This window comes from Danio aesculapii, chromosome 3 (genome assembly GCF_903798145.1).
Source record: "Danio aesculapii chromosome 3, fDanAes4.1, whole genome shotgun sequence".
Classification (NCBI taxonomy): Eukaryota; Metazoa; Chordata; class Actinopteri; order Cypriniformes; family Danionidae; genus Danio; species Danio aesculapii.
Window position 1 is genome coordinate 25,372,961 of NC_079437.1, and position 24,674 is coordinate 25,397,634.

General features: G+C 35.9%; 1 protein-coding gene across 1 annotated transcript; it reads left to right on the plus strand.

Moving 5' to 3' along the window:
- The first annotated feature begins 286 nt into the window (after positions 1-286).
- atad5a (ATPase family AAA domain containing 5a) lies at positions 287-24,054 on the plus strand. Its single transcript, XM_056453498.1, has 23 exons — positions 287-615; positions 843-915; positions 1,018-2,666; positions 2,751-2,829; positions 4,605-4,760; positions 4,858-4,999; positions 8,873-8,951; positions 9,057-9,238; positions 9,338-9,486; positions 11,168-11,318; positions 11,406-11,729; positions 12,300-12,396; positions 12,499-12,581; positions 12,666-12,796; positions 14,331-14,502; positions 15,735-15,911; positions 16,032-16,265; positions 16,345-16,409; positions 16,483-16,663; positions 16,756-16,913; positions 18,289-19,136; positions 21,019-21,177; positions 23,667-24,054. Exons 2-23 carry the CDS (start codon positions 865-867, stop codon positions 23,743-23,745), a joined length of 5,346 nt encoding a protein of 1,781 aa, XP_056309473.1. The 5' UTR covers positions 287-615; positions 843-864; the 3' UTR covers positions 23,746-24,054.
- Positions 24,055-24,674: the final 620 nt, after the last annotated feature.

Sequence of the window (24,674 nt, forward strand, 5' to 3'; positions counted from 1 at the left end):
GTTTGCTTGTTAAAAAATTATATATATATATATATATATATATATATATATATATATATATATATATATATATATATATATATATATATGTATGTATGTATGTATGTATGTATGTATGTATGTATGTATGTATGTATGTATGTATGTGTGTGTGTGTATATATATGTATATATATATGTATGTATGTGTGTATATATGTTTATGATGATACTATTTTGAAATTCGACAATGCGCTTTTTCCTGTTTCAGACCGCATGACGACATGCACTCTGATTGGCCGAACCGGCGCGGCGAAAGACGTCCATGGTATTTGGCGCCATTTGTCGAAAACAATTCAACTACATCGAAACCTACATTATAACAGAAAATGGGGTCTTAAAATTAGATTCAAACGCACTTCAGGTTTTTAAAGTAATATTCCCACACGGAGTGGGTCTGTGGGTTGGTTATTACTACGCGTTATGTTTGTTTTCGCCGGGAAGTATATCGTTGTTTGGTAAATGTGGCAATAGATAGGCTTTGTGTTTACTCGGAGTCGTTGCTGAATTCATATTTATCCACTACACTGTAATTCATGGAGTATGTAGCGGATCTCCGAGGGAAATAAAACAATCGGTGAGTGTCTGCAATTTAAATACATTTCTACAAACACACAGTTGACTAACTTACACTTGTAATTTACCAGCGTTATGTTAACATAGAAAAACAACGTTCATCCAAACTGTTACAGTAACTGTTTATGAATTATAAAATTTATAATAATATATTATTTTTAATATTTCATGCCACGTTTGTTTGGTGTGCTTGCGTTTAACCTCTTTTAAAATCTTTCTTTAATGCAGATCTTTAGTTTTAGGGTGAAAGATGGCTGGGGTTGTTGCATTGCCAGCTGTCATGGAGGATTTCGAGGGACAGGTATGTGTCTTTATAAATAATGTGTAATCTGTTATGGCAATATTTTGATTATCAGAAACGTGTATTTTTGCAATTAAGTTGAAGTTATTGTTGCTTTTCCAGCCGTGCAAAAAAATGAGAAAGGATGGCGATGTACCACCTGTCAGAACTATCACTAACTACTTTGCACCGAAGACAGTGGAGAAACCATTCTCACCCCCTCGTTCCAACAACATCATGGACTACTTCAAGAAGACCTCGCCTGCACCAGAAATAAAAAGCTCCTCTTTGAAAGCTAAAGAGAACTCGCCGAATTCTTCAAAGCAAGTAAGTCAAGAAGTCTCTGGGAAACCTGTTCGAGGACAAGGGCAGAAGCGAGGCAGGAAGACTAAAGACAAGAAGAAATCTAAAGAGGAGGATGTACAGGTGGTCACAGATGATGTTGTGCTGATTGAGAGTCCCGGTGGATCAGAGGAAAGTGAAACAGCTGGACTTTCAGATCAAACTTGTCCTGATAATAAAGAATCCGGCTTGAGGAAAAATGCCACAGTGGGTGATTCAAGTGCTCTGACTGTTAATAAAACTGTGGAAAGTTCTGAAAAGAAACCGTTGTTAAAAAAAGATGGTGGGAACAAAAAGTCTGCTTTGAGGAGAAACCGTAAGGCGAAAAGTGACTGTGAAGAGAATAAGGAATGTGTTGGTGATGCTCAAGAGCCGGTGTGTGATGCTAATTCTGAGGAATGTGCCGAAAAGAAAAGCAGCACCGTCACCATCTCATTTCTAGATTTTATGCACAATCAAAGTCATGAGGAGGAGGAGGAGAGCAATGCCTTTCCCAATACTAACACAGCTGAGACTTCAAGTGAAGTGAACGCCTCTAATAATGCGGGTGATTCTGCTGTCGGGCCTCTGCAGGTGTCACCCAGAACTCTCACCATTCAAGCGGAGGTGCATCCCATTTCCCCTGATCACCACGAGTCTCTAAAAGTGTCCAAGGAGTTCAAAGTCGCCTCCATTTTTAGTAGAAATAAAAAAAGTCAACCGAAAGATGAGAAGAGATTGTCTGATCCTCTGTCTGAGGTTAAACCTGATGTTTTGCCTGATCTCAAAAGAAAGTCTAATGTTGTTCTTCTTGAGGAAGATCTGGAACTGGATGTGGTGGAGTCCTGCTCCAATCCTAAAAGCACTGAGGCGGAGAGAAAGCAGTTTATGAATGCCTTTAAGCAGCCCAGCCTTGATGGAGTTAAAAACAAACCCAACAAGGGCCAGAGCAAGACGAGCCAGGTTCAAGAGCAAGTCCAGGAGGCAGCAGAGAAGGAACCTGAAGAAAAAACATCTGAGAAGAAACCTGAAGTTACAAGCTCTGAGAAGAATGAAGAAACAAAGAGTTTTTCTGGTGATAAAAAGAAGAAAGTTAGGAAATCTGGAAAAAAGGGACGAGCTAAGAAACCTGAAGACAAACAAGATACCACACCCAAATCTAAAGAACCCCCAACAGAGATAGAGGTGGAGAAAGAGAGCAGCTCACCTGAAAAAGACAACACTGAAAAGCCTGTCAGAGAGCTCAGGAGGTCAACCAGAGATCTGTCATGTAGACAAACAACTGCTGCACCTCAGAAGAAAGAGAAACAAGAAAACACAGCGAAAGAAGACGAAACCCAAAATATACCCTCTCCTTCTCTAGCTTCCACACCGAGAGCTCAAAGACCCAAAAGAGGAATTTACAGAGCTGAAATACTCTGTCCATCAAACACAAAAGGCAGTCATATCAGGTAAGATTAACATTGTTTTCCTAACCTCTTTATTGTTTCTTGTGAAGTACATCAGGTAGCAAATCATTGCGCTTCATTTGATAGGATGAGAATCAGCCGAATGCCTCCAACTTCTGCAATTAAAGCTGGTGATTTTGAAATATCAAGTCCTCTCTCAGCACAGGTAATTAACATGATTTAATGTATTAATGTTACCAACAATTCAAAATAATATAAAAAACACTGTATATTTTGTGTGTATAAGTGTATGTGGGTCAAACACAAAGTGTTGCATTTTGCTGTCCTCATCAAATGTTTCATTTTTACCTGAAATAAATAATCTGCTACGCTAAAGAACACTTGATTATTATTTCATCTGTATGTTTGTTTTATTTTTGCAAGTGTTAATTGATACTACTCTTGGTTTAAATACACTCTCTATGAACATAATTTCAATTTGTAATTTTAATTTGACCCACACGTCAAAATAGGACACCTTGTCTTTGACCCCATATATTTATAGTTAATAATTAGTGCCGTTGCAGATGTTTTCATCCACTCTTGGGTGATTTTGAGTCTTAGACCCAATCCCAATTCTACCCCTTAGCCCTTCCCCTTGTTTTGTGTGTTCACATGAATGGGTAGGGGTGTACCAACAATTCTCTTTAGCGTAGGGCTAAGAGCAAGTGCTAGAAACCCCTTGAAACAGAGATTTTTCAGGAAACCAAGGGTTACAAAAATCTCCCAGAACACACCAGCTACAACAGCAGTATAACTGCACACGGAGGTCAGGAGATGCACTAATTAGAATTTTTTTTTTTTGTCATTATTAAGAATTTTTACAACAAACAAGCATATGTTTTAATGCATTCATAAGCGCGTTTGTGTTTTACATACATGCTTTAAAAAACACACAAAATTTGGCTATCTATAATCCATAATAATAACTTCTATATAGTAGTCCCACAACATACTTTCACATCTGACACTCGATGATACTCGAATACCCTGTCAGAAAAGTCTAGTGGCTGGGAATGGGCTTTTACAGTGTCTGCTATAATGTTAATGAAGACTTCATATAGATGAATATGGTCACAGTGTAAATGCACAGTACTGTTGTGAACTTATTGCCACATTAGATCGTTATGATAACATGATATCGTTGCCTTCAGTGATGTTCTGAAGATAAATACCAAAAAGTAATGCATCTGGAGTAACTACAGCAGTTGCAATCATCAGTCTCATATGAAGTAAGAGCTCGCGATGACGTGTGCAGGTGTTGGTGTCGCATTTCTTAGGGGTAAAATTAGAAGCCCTTCACATTCTTGGGGTAGGGGTAAAATAGAATTGTGATTGGGCCCTAATTGGGCCACAAATGTCTCTGTGTTTCAGTAATTGGAATGACTTTTGGTGGCAAATCTTATTTTGACACATGTTTTGCATATAAGCATGCTTTCTTGATTGTTGCTGTTTTTTCCTGTTGAGAAGAGACCAAATTTAAAATGTTTATTGTTGATCCTAAGTTGCAGCCCAAAAAAGCTTCCTCCTTCCATCTATATGGAGTATAGTGTGTGTGAGTGTAAGAGAGACTTCATAAATCATAATAAGCCTCTCAGAACATAGTAAGTGTATTAATGCACACACACTATAATCTCCTGTTTTACTCCATAGAACTCCAGCACCAGAAACTTATTTGCACTGGCCTATCTAAAGCTTAATTAATGATGTCAACTGATGATCAACAAAATAAATGACACATTTGAGCTTTTTCCAACAGGAAAACACCCAGCAATGAATAATGCATGATTGTACGCTGTCATGGATTTGCAATCAAAAAATGTCGTTATAATGGAAGATTATAATGGTAAAAACAGCCACAAACATAACGAAAGGGTAGTTAATTTGAACAGTGCACAAAGGGTTACGATTAAAGGTTACTCACAAAAACTATTTTTTTAGGAATTACATGCAGCTAAAAAGAGAAGGCAAGCTAAAAAGCTTGTTCAGAAAGCCAAAGCACTTCAGCAAAATAAAAAGGACACTAAGAGGGAGAAAGAGACCGTAAGACGCTCTACAAGAAGCAAAGAGTCGTCGATAAATTACTGTGAAGACGAGGTAAGTCAGTGCAACTGTTGTAAATTGTGTACGTTATTGAAAACTGCCACTGTTATGTGATTTTCTTATTTATATCAATATCTTTTTATTGCTTTAGGACTCTATAGTGTTTTTGGAGGCAAGCAAAAGCAATCCAGTCTCCTCACAGGAAAGTGAGAAAATCAGTAAAAAGCTTCGAAGCTTGAATGAGGTTTTGGGGAAAAATGCATCTCAAAACAAAACATCCAAGACTCCGGCAGGTAAAGTATACACACGTATTTAAATTAATACGTGGTTTAAATTATATAAACATCAGTTTTTCAGCATTTCATTCAACATAAATTACGTTCTGGTCATTTAAAAAAATGCATTAATTGGATTAAGTGTGATGTAGGCATGTGCCGGTATCACATTTTCATGCTGCGATTAATTGATTGAGCTTTTATCACGGTATACGGTATTATCACGATATTGTAATTTTACTAGAGAAACAGGTAAAAAACACAAAAAACTTAAATAACAAAACTTTAATAACTTTTTAATTAACTAAAAGTACTTCAAACATTTAAATACAAATAAATATAAATAAAACAATACACAATATAAAAGTAAACTTGAGCAATTATATCAAAGTGAATGTGCAAAAGGGAAACCGTCTTCGTAATCCCTCTGCATTTTTTTTGGAACCCAAAATATTTCCAAACTTCTGACTTTAACCTTTTTGAAGGGGGATAAATTGTCGGCAGCGTTCCTCCTTCCGCCATGCTTCTTCTTCGTGTGAGCAGGGCTGGACTGGGGCAAAAAATCGGCCCTGGCATTTTGGGCCAGAGCGCGCCACTAAATTCAATCAAAATGCTATCTATCTATGCATGTCCAATATTTTTATCAACTCATATTCTATAAAACACAAAAGCCATATATATGAAATAAATAAATAAATACAAACTTTAATCTCAATTTAATTTCTGTATGCTGTCCATAAAGATATTTGTTGAGTTCTAAAAAAAATACACTATTCATTCATTTATTTTTCTTCGCATAAGTCCCTTATTTATCAGGGGTTGCCACAGTGGAATGAACTGCCAACTATTCCAGCATGTTTTATGCAGCAGATGCCTTTCCAGCCACAACCCAATATTGGAAACCACCCATACACACTCATACACTACAGTCAATTTAGCTTATTCAATACACTATTGACTCAGCCTATATTCAATAATAAACATAACAAAAACTGCCTGCTAATGCATGGGTAAATCTTCAAAGGGAACAGTTTAACCTTTCACCTCATCCTGCTTGCTGTTTCACTATTTAAACAATGAAAACATAATATAAGTCAAATTTGTTTCATTTTGATATTATGATTAACAGACACCAAACAGCCTCGTGTAGCTGCATATTTTTATGAGCATCATCTTCACACTGCATATTTATAACAAAACAAGGCTTAAATATAACTGTCTCCTTTCATTTCCATTGAAAAGAATGAACTTTACCCTGTCTCTTTTGCAGAATATCAGTTTTAATAACCAATAATGGCCATTATAACAGTATAACGTACATTAAATTTAAACGATAAAGGTTAGCAATCAGTCAATGTGCAGAATCAGTGTATGTGGTTACATAAATTAATATATTAGCTTATCTTTGCACTCAGCCAAAACAGTTAACTGAGAACAAGTGATTCAAAAGACATAAGAATTGTTAGATAGAGACAACAAGATGAATTCAATATAACGTTTAACAACTTTAGTGAGATGAGATCACCCAGCAGATGAACTGTCTGACATGCACTATACTCTGACCTGGGGTTTATGCTCACCCGCTGAACTAGTGGCTGCAGCTCTGGGCAGAGAGTGTGTGGTTACGTGATTTGCGTTTTTAGCCGTGTACTAGAATGAACAGAGAACTTTTCAGAATCGCTAAATGAAACGCCGGTGTATTTCCCGCGATTTCTCTGCGCCTCCCTTGCGTTTCTTCTCTCTGACTCTCGACTATTTTGACAAATACACACAGACGACGCACGCTCACACGGAGTCCAAAATAGGAGTTTGTGATTGGGCCAGCCCAATGTCAATACCGAAAACAGCCAATGGGCTGCAGGGTGTCACATGGGCCGGCCCGGTCTGTCTGTCCGGGAAAAAAAGCATCTACTTTCAGAGAGTCACAGATCACAGCAGCGTCAATCAATAAGGCAGAAAAAAACGATAGGCTGCTAAGCCTTTTATGGGCCGATCAGATCATAAGACGATGATCAGCCCGGCCCAAAAAGTACGTCGGCCCACCGGGAAAGTGCCCAGTCTGCCAGATGGCCTGCGTGTGAGGATTATAGTGCGGTGGCAGCGGCGGCGCGCACTGCGCACACAGGGCTTCTACATGCGGGGATTGTTTACATCAGAGTGCGCATCAGTTCTGCGCAGCATATACGCAGTGTTTCTTCAAGCGGTTGATGGAAAATAAGCTAAGGCGCGTTCTAAGAATATAAATTCGGATCTATTATTTTTCACGGTATTTTGAAGTGCCCGCGATAACAATATCGTGCATATTCATTACCGTGATTTATCGAATTACCGAATACCGGCACAAGCCTAGTGTGATGACACGTGAAGCAGCTTCTGGGTCCAATCGCTCTGTCAAACTTTACGAAGAAGCTAAACAGATAATAATAAACGTTTACAAAGCGATTTAATATTTTCAAAAATCATAATCGCAATATATATATATATATATATATACATATACATATATACATACATACACAGTTGAAGTCCCCTTGAATTATTAGCCCCCCTCTTTATTTTTTCCCTAATTTCTGTTGAACGGAGAGATTTTTTTCAACACATTTCTATAATAGTTTTAATAACTCATTTCTAATAATTGATTTATTTTATCTTTGCCATGATGACAGTAAATAGTATTTTACTAGATATTTTTCAAGACACTTTTATACAGCTTAAAGTGACATTTAAAGGCTTAACTAGATTTATTAGGTTAACTAGGCAGGTTAGGGTAATTAGGCAAGTTATTGTATAACGATGGTTTGTTGTTTAAAAAATTTTAAACTGATTTTATTCTAGCCGAAATAAAACAAATAAGACTTTCTCCAGAAGAACAAATATTATCAGATATACTGTGAAAATTTCCTGGCTCTGTTAAACATAATTTGGGAAATATATATAAAAAAAAAAAAGTATATATATATTATTATATATATTTTATATATATATATATATATATATATATATATATATATATATATATATATATATATATATATATATATATATAAAATATAATATAAAATATAATTATTTTATATATCTCTCAAAGGGGGCTAATAATTCTGACTTCAACTATATATATATATATAGCCATAAATATATATATATATATATATAGCCAGAATGTGTTTAATATCCGATGGCCAAAAGGTGATACATTTTTTATAAATTGTTAAAATATTGGTGCAGAGACTGTCTAGAACAGGGGTGCCCAAACTTTTTCGGATAAATGGCCAAAAACCAAATATCATTGAGATCTGTGGGTCGAAGATAAATATATCAAACTATACTACATTAAAGCTGCCATGAGTAATTTCCTAATTTATTAGAAAACGATACTTTAAACTATTATTAACTGATGCAGTATATTTAAAACTAGAGCAGTCATATTTATAACACAGTGGAGTTCAATGCTGAATACATTTGTCAAGGAAAAACTGCCTTTGACTTGATTTGTCCCCTATCCATCAGGTGATATGTAGATTTAAACTAAACCTGATTCATTCACAACATTTAATTGATACATTTAATTTCATTTAGCTTTTAAAAATAAAACGAAAGGTAAATTAGATTTGGAATGACAATCTCTAAAACATCCTTATCATTCTTCCTCTCTTCCCAGATGGGATGGTGGGCTAAATCAAACGTCACCATGGGCCAACTTTGGCCCACAGGACCTAGTTTGTGCAAATTTGGTCTTGATACTGTAATGTGTAATATGACTAAAAAGTGGTCATAAAATCAATATATCAATTTAAATAAGTAGCGACTTGGACCCTGGAAACAGTATTTCATACGTTACGACTTAACAAGCGGATAATAATTTTAATATTAATTTAATATATTTTTCAGCTTCTAAACTGGCTCCTCTGTTTGTTGAGAAAAAAGCTCAGAGACCTTCAGCTGTCATCTCCATTTTTGACGACAGCAGGTATTACGTTTATAAAATCCTTAATTAATTCTATTGGCTTTCATTGAAATCTCTCATTTGCTTGCCAGTGTAAAATCCATCTAAATGCATATCCAATGCTTTCAGTCGTGATGCCTCTGAGAACTCGCAAGACGATGAACAGTTCAGAGCAAAGAGAGAGTTCCTGAAGAGCGGCCTTCCAGAGTCTTTTAAAAAGCAGATCGCAAAGACGGCAGCCAATCGAGATGCTTACAGCCAGGCCTGTGCTTCATTCCAGACAGTGGTGCACATCCAGCAGAAGACTCCAGGTGAGCTTGGAGACCTCCTGGTTATAGTACTACGTGCATTATTAGTGTATGTGTGTGTGTGTTTGAGACTGATGGCCTGATTTCTGATTTCCATCTCAGATTGTTCTGTCTGGAGCCTCCAGTGGCCCACAGACCCTTTGCTGAGTTGTTTAAAGGAGTTCTGTAATTTGCCATCCGTGCCACTGATGTGTTTTGAGAAGTCTTTAGGATGTACTACGGTTCCGGCTAAGAGAGCATTTTGCCAGCAGGTTGGTAGAGTTTTGGTGGCATTTGTTAGATTTAGGTGTTTCACATTTTCTGTCCTACTTGTGATCTAATTGTGATCGGCCAATACAGAGTACCGATTCAGATGCTTTAAGCTTTATAATGCATAAAGCACATTTTCCCTCCAAGTAAGATACTTAAGTAGCGAGATCTCTCCTTACCTAAGAGAATAAATTAGATGTCGCGTAGATTTTCTTAAACATGTCTTTTGTAACCATTTAGTGTAGACATGTAATGGTCAGAAGCAGCTTTACAGAAAATTATAAATAAAACGGGTAGAAGAAATTTGTAAGAAAAATCACTAACAAAGCAGTTTGGAAACATTGCAAATGATGAAGGAAGAATTCAAACTGTCTCATTGACGTTTGGAGAGCATATTTGATGCCTAAAAAATTAAAATGTACACATATAAATCTGTTACTTCTTTACTAAAAGGAAATAGGTCCTTGCAATAAGTATACGATACGTTATATTATTAAACAATCAAGTTTAAAATCATAAAAAAATGTTATTTCCCTAATATTTCCAGCCAGGTTTTAATGAACTTGCAATATTGTTGAAAACGCTGAACTTTCAGTTCTGATATGCAAAAAGATTTCAGTTCTTATATGTGCTCTGCTTGTAAACTCGTAAACAAACAATTGCGATCGGTTTATGAGATTGGCCAGATTAGCTAGCACCAATCGAGTCATGAAATGTGATTATCGGCCGATACCGATCTCTGGCCAATCGATAGGAGCATCCCAACTGCAAAGCAGCTTTAGGCAGCCTCCTGGTTGTAATAAGGTGCTATGTAAATTAAGTTTCATTGATTGATTGATTGATTGATTATTTTTAAATGTAAATTTTTTTTTTTTATTTTAAAACTTTTAAAATTAAAAATGTAAACGTTTTTTTGTTTTACTTATTTTTTTTTTTAAATGCTGAAGCATTCAATCACGATGTCCACATAATATTTCATTTGTAACAACTTTTTTAACACTCATAAGGCTGAACATTATATCGTTTGAACATACACAATGTGTATTGGCAATAGTCACATCGCAGGATTAGATTATTTATTAAAGATAAAAAATAAAGATATTATTAAATTAATGAAAGGACCGTGTTATTTTACATTTAATTGTTTAATTTCTGTACATGAATATTGTCAGTATATATAAAGCACTGTTTATTCATTTATTTTTGCTTGTAAATTCTTATAATTTACAAAGATGCACTGTATAGAAAGAGACTGGATCATCCCAGTTGATCTAAATTGATGAAATATTATTAAATTCAAATCATCTGGTGAAATTATATTCATATTGCACTCTATAAATCGCGGCAAAACAAAATATTGTCCGATTCAGATGTCAGATTCTTTCAATGTCGCGCAGCCCTAATTGATGATAATAAGAACTCCGTTCAATCAGCATTATTATAAGTATGTCTTCTAAGGGATCATGTGACAAAGAAGACTGGTGTGGTGATGCTGAAAATTTAGCTTTGCTATCACAGAAATAAATGTAACTTAAAAATATTTTTAAATAGAAAAAATTTTTTAAATATTCACAGAAGTAGTTTTTACTGCAATAAATCTATAGAATTTTTAGCAAATGATAGATGTTTAAGATCCTATTTGTGTACAATGATTGTGCATAATATTTTTATTTTGTCATTTAGGTTTCTTGTCAGAAGACTGAGTTTTCTGAGCCAATCAGACAGTGTCTTTTGGAGAAGATGAGAATCTCAAATCCCTCCTTCCCTCATCAACGATTCTTTACTCGGTTCATTAAGAGACATGAAGACTACATGCTTCAGACCTCTGCCGCAGGTGACACAATAATATATTATTAGCTTAACTGAATTTATTTTGAGATGTGTAACTGAATGATTGTCATATGATTTTTTTTCTTTATAGATCTTGAAGATGAGTCTAAGGTGTCCTGCCATGCTGGATCATCCGATGCTGTCGGGAGAAAACGGAAACGTGTGGATGAAGGAGAGACAACAGGCAAAATGGGCAAAAAAACAAAATCCAGTCATGCAGATGATAATGTCATAGTGATCGAAGAAAGTCCACCGTTAAGAGGTCAAGCAGCACAGCCGTCTGGCAGAGGTCGAAGAGGTCGATCACTGAGACGGAAGCAGAAAAAAGAGTCCAAACCGGCAGACCTGACCTCACCTGTGAACGATGATGTCATGATTGTGGAGCCAGCGGTCCCAAAAAATACAAGCACAGAAGGTGAGCAAAGAATTAACCTAAAAGTTTAATGGAAAATGATCAAAACTGGAGAAAAACTTTAAGATTTTGAATGTGATTTTACATAATTTCTCCAGTCTTTAGTGTCACAAGATTATACTGAATTATGTTATGTTATGTTATGTTATGCTATGTTATGTTATGTTATGTTATGTTATGTTATGTTATGTTATGTTATGTTATGTTATGTTATGTTATGCTATGCTATGTTATGTTATGCTACGTTATGCTATGCTTTGTTATATTATATTATATTATATTATATTATATTATATTATATGCTTATTGGCTCATAAAACAGTTCTTACTATTAATGTTAAAAACAGTTAATATTTTGGCAGAAACATAGTTTTTCTTCAAAACCCTTTGAGAAAGGCTTAAAGGAAGAGCATTTTAATGAAAAAGTTGACATTTTTTGTAAAAACAATGTGATTTGTCACTTTTGTTCAAATCTTTGTTTATACTTCAGTAAATTATATACTTGTTTCATACATTTGTTTGCACTGTGTTGTTGTTTTTTTTTGACAATGTTTTAAATGTGATCATTTCTAGATGGAGTTAAAGAGGATGTGCTTTGGACAGAGAAATATCAGCCACAGCACTCCAGTGAAATAATCGGGAATATGGAGTCTGTCAGGAGACTGCACAGGTTGTTATCCTGTCTGTCAAATATACTGCAAGATCCTGTTCACTAGTCGATATGTCATCATTGAGTTATTTTTCTTCTGTTTTATTTTGCTTATTTTTTTAGCTGGCTAAAAGAGTGGAAATTGAGAGCTGACCGAGAAGAGAAGAGGAAACAGCAGCAAAAGAAGCAAGAGGATGACAGTAATGGTATGTAAAGATGCAGAATGACACAGTTTTTTCTGGTATATTGAGCGCTATATTGAGATCATTGTCTCAACTATTTTTTTGCAGACTCCTGGCTCATGGGTGAGGATCTGGATGAGACTGAAGATTTTCTATGTAACACACTCCTCATTACTGGACCCACCGGAGTGGGCAAAACTGCTGCAGTCTATGCCTGTGCACAAGAACTGGGATTCAAGGTCTGAATGAGTTTTTTTAACGCACTTCTTTTTAAAGGGCACCTATGATGAAAATCAACTTTTGTAAACTGTTTGAACAGGACTGCCTGTAGGAATAGTGTGTACACTGTCATATTGCAGTTAAAGTAACACAAGAAGTCTTTTTTTTATTTTTATTTATTTATTTTTTTTTACCTGACGTAAAATAGGACCCAAATCCCAGGGATTTTAAGGGCCACCGCAACGTGACATAGGAGTGTAGTTTTCCTCATCCACCAAAAACAGCCCTAGCAGGAAAGCTGAAGGAATGTAAAATCCACCTTCGGATCTAAAGCCACTAATAAAAGGCTATATTCTCAACAAAAGGCAGACAGAATGAGATCAGTGCCCATATAATAAACTTTTTGAAATTCAGCCAGAAATAGAAAGAAAATCTAATTAATTTTTAAAATCAAGACATGATGAGATTGTTTATAGAAGGTGCTGCATTGGACACATGAGACTTACGCATGAACATTTACTCAAAGGAGAAAACCCCCCAAAATGTCAACAGAAACCAAACTGTTAATCATATTCTCGTGGAGTGCCCCATTTTTAATGTTATCAGACAACAATTTTGTAGAGACTTTAAATGAAATATTTTTAAATGTGTATCCGTCTAAAATTGTACAATTTTTATCAAAAGAAAACTTTAAAAAACAGTTTTAGATTTTTATCATATATTATCATTATTATGATTATTTATGCATTTTACCTTGTATATTAGTTATTGCTGTTGATTACTTTTAATTGTTAGAATATATAGAATATATATATGCCATGACATAGCCATAGAAGCTGAAATGGCAATAGAATTAAAACTCTCTCTCCTCACCCACCAAATTAATTGATTGATCATGTTTCTGTAATAACATGTGTACACATGTCCACAGAACATTTTTATTGCAAATAAACTGGGATTAAAATATCTGTTACAACAGTTTAAAACATTTTTAAACAGAGCATGTTTATAATAAAGACAGTAAAATCTATATGTAATTCTTAACCGCTATAATCACCACGGCCGCATGGTGTCCGTAAACTCTAACGTTTGGGTTCGTACAACAAACAAGGTGTGTGACTTATCGTTTCAGAAAGGCTTGAATAAACTCCACCACAAATACATCAAATAAGCTTACTTGGTATTTTTGATGAATGAGCTGTATTTCAGCTTCAATACGAGTCTGTCACTGACGGCTGTTTATCTGACGTAATGCATGATGAGAAGCAGACGGTGGATGGGGAGAAGCAGCTCATTTGCATGTAAAGCCACAGGCTACAAAAACAGCTACAATTCAGACAACACAAAATGGGCAGATTCTGGAGGCTATAGTAAATAATCTGATGGGTAGTTTGAACTGAAACTTTACAGACACATTCCGGAGACTATGCTTACTTTAATGCTTACCCAAATGCTTACTTTACATCTTGTAAAAGGGGTAAATAGGTACCCTTTAAAGTGTTGTCATTGGAAAAAGTAATGTTTCTACCTTTGCTGTTGGTTTTCTTCCTTAAGGTATTTGAGGTAAACTCCTCTTCTCAGAGAAGTGGTCGTCAGATCTTATCCCAGCTGAAGGAAGCCACTCAGTCCCACCAGGTGGACATCCAGGGTGTCAATGCTTACAAACCGTCCTACTTCAGTAATTACAGCAGCAACAGTGCCACCGTCAAATCCGGCACATCTCCTAGTATGAATTTTTTTTCGTTTCTTTATTTTTTGGATGATGACTGCTAAGGCTGATTGAGTCATTGTTAAAAGATGACAATCTCAGTTCAGATACCAAGACTGTCTTATTCCTAAATGACAGGTAATCTGTCAATCTGTTTCAGGTAATCTGTTCAGCATCAGCAAATATTGACATCTTTGTTTCAGATTTTAGTCTTCAACCACACAGCATTGTTACTTCCTGACAAAAAAACAAAAACAAAAGACCACAATAGATTTTAAAAAAAGTGCTTTTTGTTAACTTTGCCAACCAATAGGGTATATGCAGAAGTATGCAGAAGGACTTTTAATTTTGCTGTAACCTGGGTCAAGTGCTTCCAGTGAACTGTATGCTGTTTCAAAATCAATGCATTTAAGGTCTATTTGCTTTAAAAATCGGTAATCTTCACTGCCTGATAGATATACAAGATAAAGTGAGTCTCAGAATGTACAAGAAGCACTGCATTAAATTACATTTTCCTGTGTTATGTCTTTAAAATATGAACATTTATTTTACTTCAGTATTTTTGATGGTGTTTTTGGACTAGCCAGCTGATCCTGAAGGGTAAATGACTTTTCGTCTTGTTTTACAACTAAATGAACACTGAAGTCTATTTAACTGATTACATTTTAATTACATTACAACATCGATGCTGTAAAATGAATTGTATAAAATTTTAAATAGTCACAATAACCTTTTACCGACAGTTTATCAGTATGGGGAGAAACACTAGGTGTGCATATACCCTATTGCTTTAGAGAAATAAGTCGTTTTGAAGTGTTTGAAAAAAACGTACACTAGGGACATCTGCTGGTCAACATGACGTAAGTGCAACAAAACCTCAGTATGCATTAATATGCATTAAAACCAAATGTGCATTAAAAACTGCTTTTACAAAGACATAGCAGACATTTTTTTATTCAAAGTAATATTGAAATGAGCAAATCATCTAATAGTATTAAAAATAGTATTGAACAGAATTCACTGGGACATGACTTAATATGCATTCTGCAAGTTTTCAGGGCTGGTTGGGTTAAGGGTGATCTCTTTTAAACAGACCACTGAGATAATATCAGCTACTATTATTCCCAGTATTATAAAAAAAGTTTTAATAAATTTCACAAACTCATAAACCAAATTTTCCATTAAATATACATTTCTATTTACTGTGCATGACATGTTGACTGAATTCTCGGTGTCTCGTCTAATCATAGGGAAGCTGAACTCCCCCAGAAGGGTTGTATCTTCTCCAAGAAAGCCGCCTCAGTCTCCTCGAAGTGCTTCATCCAGAAGAGGAGGACTGGCGCCAATGTCTTTAGCCAGTTTCTTCAAAGCAGGTGGAAGATCCTCTGGAAAAGAAGCAAACAATCAAGACAAGAAAACACAAGCTGGTAATAATATTTCAGAATCCAGAAGTCAACGTTACCTAACACGAATGTCGAATTGATATTGAAATGTCATATCTTTGTTTTCAAGCATCATTTATGAGACTTTATTATCTTTCTTTAAAGCATGTCCAAAAAAGACTGCCAAAGCAAAAGAGGCTGATGATAAAATTAAAGAGTGCCCAAGTGGAACTTCAGTGGGCACCAAGATCTCCTCTGAAGACCAAACCAAGAGGACGGCAACGTCTCTTATCTTATTTGAGGAAGTGGACATCATTTTTGATGATGATTTGGGATTTCTCACTGCAATCAAAACCTTCATGACCACCACTAAGAGACCAGTTATTCTGACAACGAGTGGTGAGTCAAGTCGACTGTGAACAGAAATGTATAACGTGTGGTTTATGAATTGGCCATCATGGGCTTTTGTTTTGTGCAGATTCATCTTTCGGTACCATGTTCGATGGGCAATTTGAGGAGATACATTTCAAATCTCCCTCAGTGGTAATTAAACAGTAATTCTGTTCTTTTCATAAATATTTTCTTTTGTTATATTAACAGCTTTTTGCTCTTCCAGGCGGATGTGTCCAGTTACGTCCGGCTGTTGTGTCTGGCAGAAAACCTGAGAACTGATAGTAAGGATGTGTCCTGTTTGCTGGAGTGGAACGGCTGTGATATTCGGCAGAGTCTCCTGCAGCTGCAGTTTTGGGCCTGCAGTGGTGGAGTACAGCAGATACAGAGACCTCTGCCCTCTTCAGGCAAGGATGGATTTCATTTGATTATGAAAAGATATTTCAGAAATGCTTGGCTGTGTATGACAATAGGAGGTGCATTTGTATTTGCACTATAGAAGGCAGAGGGAAGTCCAAGAGTGGAACTGATCTTAAGTCTGTGAAAACTGAGGATGTAAAGGAGGAGAATCTGCCACATTGCCACACTGCATTTACAGAGAGCTTGTTGGGGATCTGCAATATGCAAACAGAAAATTTTGCAGATTTACTGCTGAAGGTGAGGTTTTTTTTTTCCTCTCCCTAAATATGCATTCACAAATTAAGTGCAGACATCCAAAAACAAAAAAAAACAGGGAATGTAATTAATTATAAATAATAAATATTTATGCACTTATGTATACTTTATTCTCAGATCAATAATTTGAATATTAAAACAGATTTGAAAATAAATATTTTACATTATTTTTATTAAGATATTTTTATCTAAAATCCAGAATTGGTGAGGAAAACTATTAAATAAAATCTGATAATTTTAAATCAATAACCTTTAAGGCTTCAAGTAAAATAATTAAATAAATTAAATTTTTTAGATATATCAGATATATCTTCAAAAATTTAGGCGCACCAGACAAAATTTTGTCTCACCCACGAAAAAATTATGAGCACTGTTACTACACGTTTTATATTAACAGATTTATTGCATTTGAAGTCAACTCTAATCAAAACGGTCACCGGTCCTGCAAGCACTGCTTGACGTGAATGAGATGAACTGAGTTTAAGATAATAACTGTGCTGTTCTCATGGATGGTGTCTAAAATTGCACAGATGATATTGACATATAACTTATTATTTGCATACGTCATCTTAATAGCAGTAACGGTCTTTTCATGAGCTGCAATATTAGTTTCATCTCAGCATGCTGTTTAGCAATTAAATGAAGGATTAAATAGAATCTCATGCTTAAAATGTGTAGATTCACTGGCAAACACTGTTACCTGAAAACTCCGTTTTTGATGCATGCAAATGTGTTCTTATAATTGAGAAGTAGCAGGACTGACTATAATAACTGTTTGCGCAAGCAAAGGAAAGCAGGTAATTACCAAATGAGATAATCACGCGCATGGTGAGACACAGGCTATCCTCACTCACTGACGAGGACTGATGTGATGCTCTCTTATGTTTATAAAGCTTGCATGCTCCCACTTCCTTGCAATATTTACTGTTATATTTTGCTTGTTTTAACACATTGTAAAATTTGTGGCAAGGAAAAAATTAGTCTGGTGTGGCTAGAGAAAAAGCTGTTAAATTCTTTGGCTCTGAAATGTCCTGTGAAATAAAACTATTTGCAATGGAACACTATGAAACCCCAACACATTTGCTCATGCTCATTGAGCAAGGTCATGCACAACACACAAAAGTTAAATGAACGAGGAGGCATGTGGATGTAACACAAAATTTTAATTAAGTAATTTTAGCATGCCAAAGTCAGATTTATACATATAAAATATATTTTCCCAACAACAGAATTGTGGCTAGTAATGTTAGAAAACTACTAGCCACAGTGGCTGGTGATCAAAGAAGTTAATGTCAAGCACTTTATATGTATTTAATCTATATAAAATGTGTTACTGATCAGACTTCACATTTTACAGCATGAATCCTCTGATCTAGAGAGCATTAAGTCCTGGGATCTTCTTTCTGAGGTCCACAGAAGAGGAGTGAATCTTCTCCATTCAAATATGGAGAGTCTGCTTCCTCTGCCAACCCGTCTTTTACCCCAGTCCACATTTAAATCACAAGCAGCAGCAGCTCCACAGTCCCGACCTGAGCAACTACCTCAGACTGTGAGGTTAGAAGGTTTGGACGAGCCTTCTGATGATGGCAGTCCTCTCAAAGTGTCCTCCAGAATGAAGGGGCGGAAGAAGATGAGCTGTGGCCGCAAAGATGTTTTCCAGTCTGATTCAGAATCTGAGGAAGACTTCCTCTCTCTGCCAAAAAACAGCACAGATCCTGCTCAAAGCACTAATGTAGAGACAGCCGACGTGCCTGAAGCTGCCCCCAAAAAATCAAGGCGTATTGTGTTAACTGAAGCCGAAAAGAAGAAGAGCAAGCCAGTGATGCAGTGCTTGAGTGGTTTGGCAGAGTTTTTCGACCACATGTCCTTCCTGGACTCCTCACTACACTATCAGCCCTCGCAGTCGGAGGGGTTCTGCCGACCGCAAGATTCTGGCTGGACCGGTGCTGAAATCAAGAGTGGAATGACTGATGACATTCGGTTAGAGTCCGTCAAGCAGGCCAGCGGTGTTAGTGTTGAAGAAGTGCACGCTGTTTTGGGGCATTTGAGTTTTAAGAAATGCAAGGCTGTAGTGTCTGAGGCCTGGGATGGAGCGCAGCAGCTGGAGGACGAGATCAGAGGAGAGGCTGAGGAGGAGCTCACACTCCCCGTGGCTCCGAACAGACAGAGCTTTAGCCTCACACAGACTACACCTTGTGAACCAAGGTAGGACTGAGAAATTTTTATTAATTAATTTTTTTGCATTTATTTATTTATATACAGTTGAAGTCAGAATTATTCGCCCCCTGTTTATTTTTTCCCCAGTTCTGTTTAACGGAGAGACGATTTTTTTCAACACATTTCTAAGCATAATAGTTTTAATAATTCATTTCTAATAACTGATTTATTTTATCTTTGTCATGATGACAGTACATAATATTGGACTAGATATTTTTCAAGACACTTCTATACAGCTTAAAGTGACATTTAAACGTTTAACTAGGTTAATTACGCTAACTAGGCAGGTTAGGGTAATTAGGCAAGTTATTGTATATCGATGGTTTGTTCTGTAGACTATCGGAAAAAATATAGCTTAAAGGGGCTAATAATTTTGACCTTAAAAACCATTTTAAATAATTACAAACTTTCTTTGCTCTGTTAAACATCATTTGGGAAATATTTACAAAAGAAATCAAAGGGGAGCTAATAATTCTATATCTTTTCATCAAGGAAAAAATAATGGATTAGCACAGCAGTGTCCCTCGTTAATTAAATGAGTTACCTGTTATATGTTGCCCACCGACTAGTGGCTGATTGAGTTAGGATTATTAGGCTATATCATTGAAGAATTAATTTCATATTGAAGCCACTAAAAAAAAGTCTGCAAACTCTCAAAAAGAGACAAGTGAGTAAATTTACTTGAAAAATAGGCAATTGTTTCGGTTACATTGACCATTGTCAATGCCAAGCTATCCATATTAGAACAAGGAGCCATGTTAACTGTAAAAATCTGCGCACACTCAAAAATCAGAAAGACGCAAGCAAGATAAAGTGACAAGCAATTGTACACACCTATTGGATTGTTTTTAAGGAGCACCGAGTGTTTAGTTCCCTTTCTCAGAGTATCCACATGGTCTTGAAAAGTCTTGAAACATCTTAAATCTCAAAAGCTACAATTTAGGCCTTAAAAAGTCTTAAATCTACTGAAATGTTGTGTTGTAAATCTTTTTGAACGGGTTGTAAGTTTCCTTTGCTCATGTATAGCTACCCAATCTGCCCATTAACACCCATACAATCACCAACAATTCATCTAAATAAAACTTTTTATTTAAAAATAGCATTTAATTACTTTCCTTACAGTAACATTTGCTTAAAAGTTCTCCATTCATTTACTGCTGAGGATTCTGACCTGTATTTTTCTTTATTGAATTATTATTATTGTTGACTGAAGTAATTGACAGCTATGTTTTGTTTTATCCTTGGTAAGGGTTATAGGGTTTGTGAATGGATATATTGGAAAATTAATAATATAATATAAGAAATATTCAAACAAAATTATTATTAAATGTATTAAATTGTAATCATTTTTTGATAGGGCAGGTGAAAATCTATTTGAAGCATTTAGCCCTGTATAAGTCTAAAATTTCCTTCATAATGGTCTTAAAAATGTCTTAAAGTCTTAAATTTAACTTGGTGAAATCTGCAGAAACTCTGCTTTTCATGTTTCCATATTAATTTAATAAATAAATAAATAATTATTAAACTTCAAGCATGAAGGAACATAAAGATCAAGCTTGTGAATTTATGCATCAATTTACTTAAGTTATTAAAACTGAAAAGTTAGTGTCTAATAAATTGTTAAACATTTTTCTCTAAAGCTATTTTTTGTGAATGCCTGCTTGATGCTTTCTGCATTTAACAGAATAAAGACTTAAACATTTTTTAGAATACATTTTCTCATTAATTGCATAACAATTTAATAAATGAGTTAAAATTAAATAAAAAATCACTGCATCTGCTGACTATTACTTATCCCTAATCCTAACAGTTTACTCTGATCCCTCATTGTCATTTACAGTCACAATCTTGTTTATGTTGTTGTGTACAGAGTGATGGAGAGGAGAAGTGAGGTGCTGAAGTCAGTGCTCTCCACCAGGTTTTCTGGAACACTGGGCAGCAGAGCAGCAGTGGCTCTGGATTACCTGCCCTCTCTGCGCACCATCTGCAGATCAGAGAGACTGAAGGAGCAGGGAAAGATCAAACGCAGGTCACTTAAGTACACTTATGTTTTGTACTTTCATTTTCAATACTATAAAGTAGGGGTGGGCGATATGACCTAAAATTAATATCACGATATTTTTCATCTTTTGAATGGTGACGGTATAATATCATGGTATTACTTTAAATAGCAAAATAATATACATTTCAAGGAAGAACGGACAAAAAAAAGTCTCACTTCTATCACTCTTTAAGTTTTGGTTTCGGTTTGTGTCATTTTAAATGTTCCGTCCCGTTATGAGCTGATCTTAATTTTTCTCTGTTTGTGGAATAAAGCGGCACCAATTTATGAGCAGACAGAGCAGGATTCTCGCGATGACCACCGGCGCAATACCGCTCTTTGTTATGAACCGTAGTTTCAGTGTAAACTTAGTAAAGACAAGTTTCTTTGGCGATGATGTGTACAGTATTAGATTTTACATTTAGCGGACATTTGCGCTGAACACGCAGTGAAAGCAACGCATCAAGATTCGGGCACCTTCTCCGAAAACCCTCGATTGATCTCAGCTGGTGGATCAACATTTACCTCATGTCATGATCGCTGTCATCTGCGCCATTATTATTATTATTATTATTATTATAATTATTATTATAACTTTAAGTGAGGTTTGCAAACCTGTGTACTTTTCATTCTTCAGCCGTTTGCATTTCCTGCGGTAACAAAAGCTCCCTGTTATCTGACAGCGGGAAGCGTTGAGTGATTGACAGCTAATATGAACCAATACAGCGGCAGCGTAGAGCGATTCAGCAAGTTTATAGAGAAAATCAAATGCTCCCAAATATATTATGAGGGCGCATAGATTAAATTTCGGGCGCACATGTGACCAAAATGGTAGCAATTTCGAGCCCTGTAGTATAAGGACAGGTATTCAGACCACAACTGAACGTTTGAAGAAAATTGAATGCCTTATTATTTAGAATTAGCTATTATTGATGTAAATGCAGCCGTTCAAGGCACATAATTGATTTATTACGGTACTGACGGTATTAGAAAATCCATGTCGTGGCGCAATGTCACACCGGTGATGACTATGACACCGGTGTACCGCCCACCCCTACTATAAAGGTTTATTTTCTTATTGCTGATGTATTATATCAAGCATATTGTGTAATGAATTATAACTGTATCACTCAGTTTCTATGTTGGGCACAAGAGAGTAGTCTAGGGAATGTTTCTTCCAATATTAAAAGGATAAATCAACCAGAAATAAAGATTCTTTCATTAATTACTTCTGCGGTTCTAAACCTAAAAGGCTTTTATTCACCTTTAAAACACAAATGAATATATTTGTGATGGATTCTGATGGTTTGTCCATCCATGCATTGACCGCTTACGCAGCTGCCACTTTCAAGGCCCAAAAATGCATCGAAAACATGACTAGCTTAGGGATTCAACCATTTTATGAGATCATTTGAACGCATTTTGTGAGCATAAAAGGCTCCAAAACGGCTTTTCTAAAACTTCAGTTCAGTTTCTGACACACTTTCGCTAGAGCACTATGAATGATAAAAAATATGCTGTGTGCTTGGTGTTTAAAACCCATTGCACATCAATGTCATTTTTAAGCCATCTGGCCAATCACAGTGGAAGAGCGGCGGGACAAAGACCACTCAAACAAACTGTCAATACTGTACATCAGGCAACCAGTTCTGTGCATTTTTAGGAGCCTGTAGGCTTATTTGACATTGAAAATCAAGCATTACCATTATATGTAATCATTCAATGTTATACCAGTATTATATGTTAATTCTTAATTGTTTATGGACATAAATGTTTCTAGATTATTACTGTTATGTCAGATTAATGATATCAGACGATGAATCCATAACTCTGGCAGAGGCAGATCTAAAAGTATTTATAACATTTTCATCACTGCTGGGGGTCTCTAATGCATGTCACACCCGTGTTTATGCACAGAGGCTCTGTCCTTTGTTTCCTTCCCAAAGTGAGATCACTTCCTTTATTCAGAGGGAAACACCCTTTACACAGTGGGCACGTTTTACAAGTAAAGATTGCATACTAGATTAACAGTGGGCAAACTAAAATAAAAATAACAGCTTTAAATTAAACTAAAAATGACAAGTAACAGCTGACAGAAAAATAAAGATTAAATGCTTTATGCAAATATTTACAACCTATAAATGAATGTATTAACTGATGCAGTTTTTAAATTCTTTGGCCTGGGCTATCAAAAAAGGTGACACTTCAATTTGGTCAGAGTGCAAAGGTCTGTAAAAATGAAATGCAGCAAAGGGACAGGATGTGGTTTTAGCAAGCTTATATATGGCATGAGAGATCGCAAATTGACAGACGAGGTTTTGTTTCTCTTCTTCATATTTATATGTGTGTCAGTGCAAGCCTTTTTCGTTTTGTCAGCATTTGTTTTGTGGACGTTTCGAATGATGCCATTTCTTCATGTTGCAGAAAAAAGTGACATGCAGCATAAAATGATCAATTATTTATTTTCATTTTTGCAGGTTCTTGCACTATTTGGATGGTATACACTTCACTCTTCCTAAAAGCACAGTGGAGTTCATGGCGTGTGATTTCCCTTAAATGACATGCATCTTCAGGCAGCCGGTCGAGAGCTGCTGTGAATATGCATTTGTACAGTAATATATACTCAGAAGGAGTGTGCTTTTATGTTGTTGTGTGGATAGCACACATTTTGTACGTTTTAAATTTGCTGTTGCTTATTATGAAGATCATTTATGTTTTGTAATTTGTCATGCATTTTTCAAAAGGTTTTATCAAGTAATAAATTTGGATTTGCTATTTGCCAGCAAACATGTTTTCCTCAAAATATGTATGTAAATTGTATGAGATCTTTAAACATGATGGTGCTACTGGAATTTGTGTGCAGGTTGTGTATGATTTCTTTCCCCTTAACACATACATTTCATCACGTTTAGTGTGAGAGAAGACCTTTTGTTGTGAAACAATGAGTCATGAAGCAAACTCTCACCTTTACCTCTCCAAAATGGGATGGTTTTATTGTCTACTTGAATCCTAGAAGATAACTATACCCGATAAACCAGTACATGCCTGTTTTGTATGTGGCTTCAGTAGGCAACTGGAGTACTTGAGATTAGATTAAAAGTAATATCACTTGATTATCAATCTAGATGACAATTTGATTTTAAGTATCCTTGTTTTTACCTTTTTACTCTGCTGAAAAAAGCAGTCAACTAGCCTGGTTTTGGTGGGGTTTTGGCCATTTTCAGCCTGGTCTTAGCTGGGAGATGACAAGCTAATACCAGCTTGATTAGTCTAGCCAGGCTTTAAGCCCAGCCAAAACCACCTATGTCCAGTTTAAACCAGGCTGGTTTTAGCTGGTCATTTTTCCAGCTAAGACCAGGCTGAAAACCAGCCTGGAAATGGACAAAACCCCTCTAAAACCAGGCTGGTTGACCAGGCTACCCAGCAAGCATTTGTTTTTAAATGATGTCCAATAGAGGTCTAAACATAGTCGTCTTGGCTGAAAC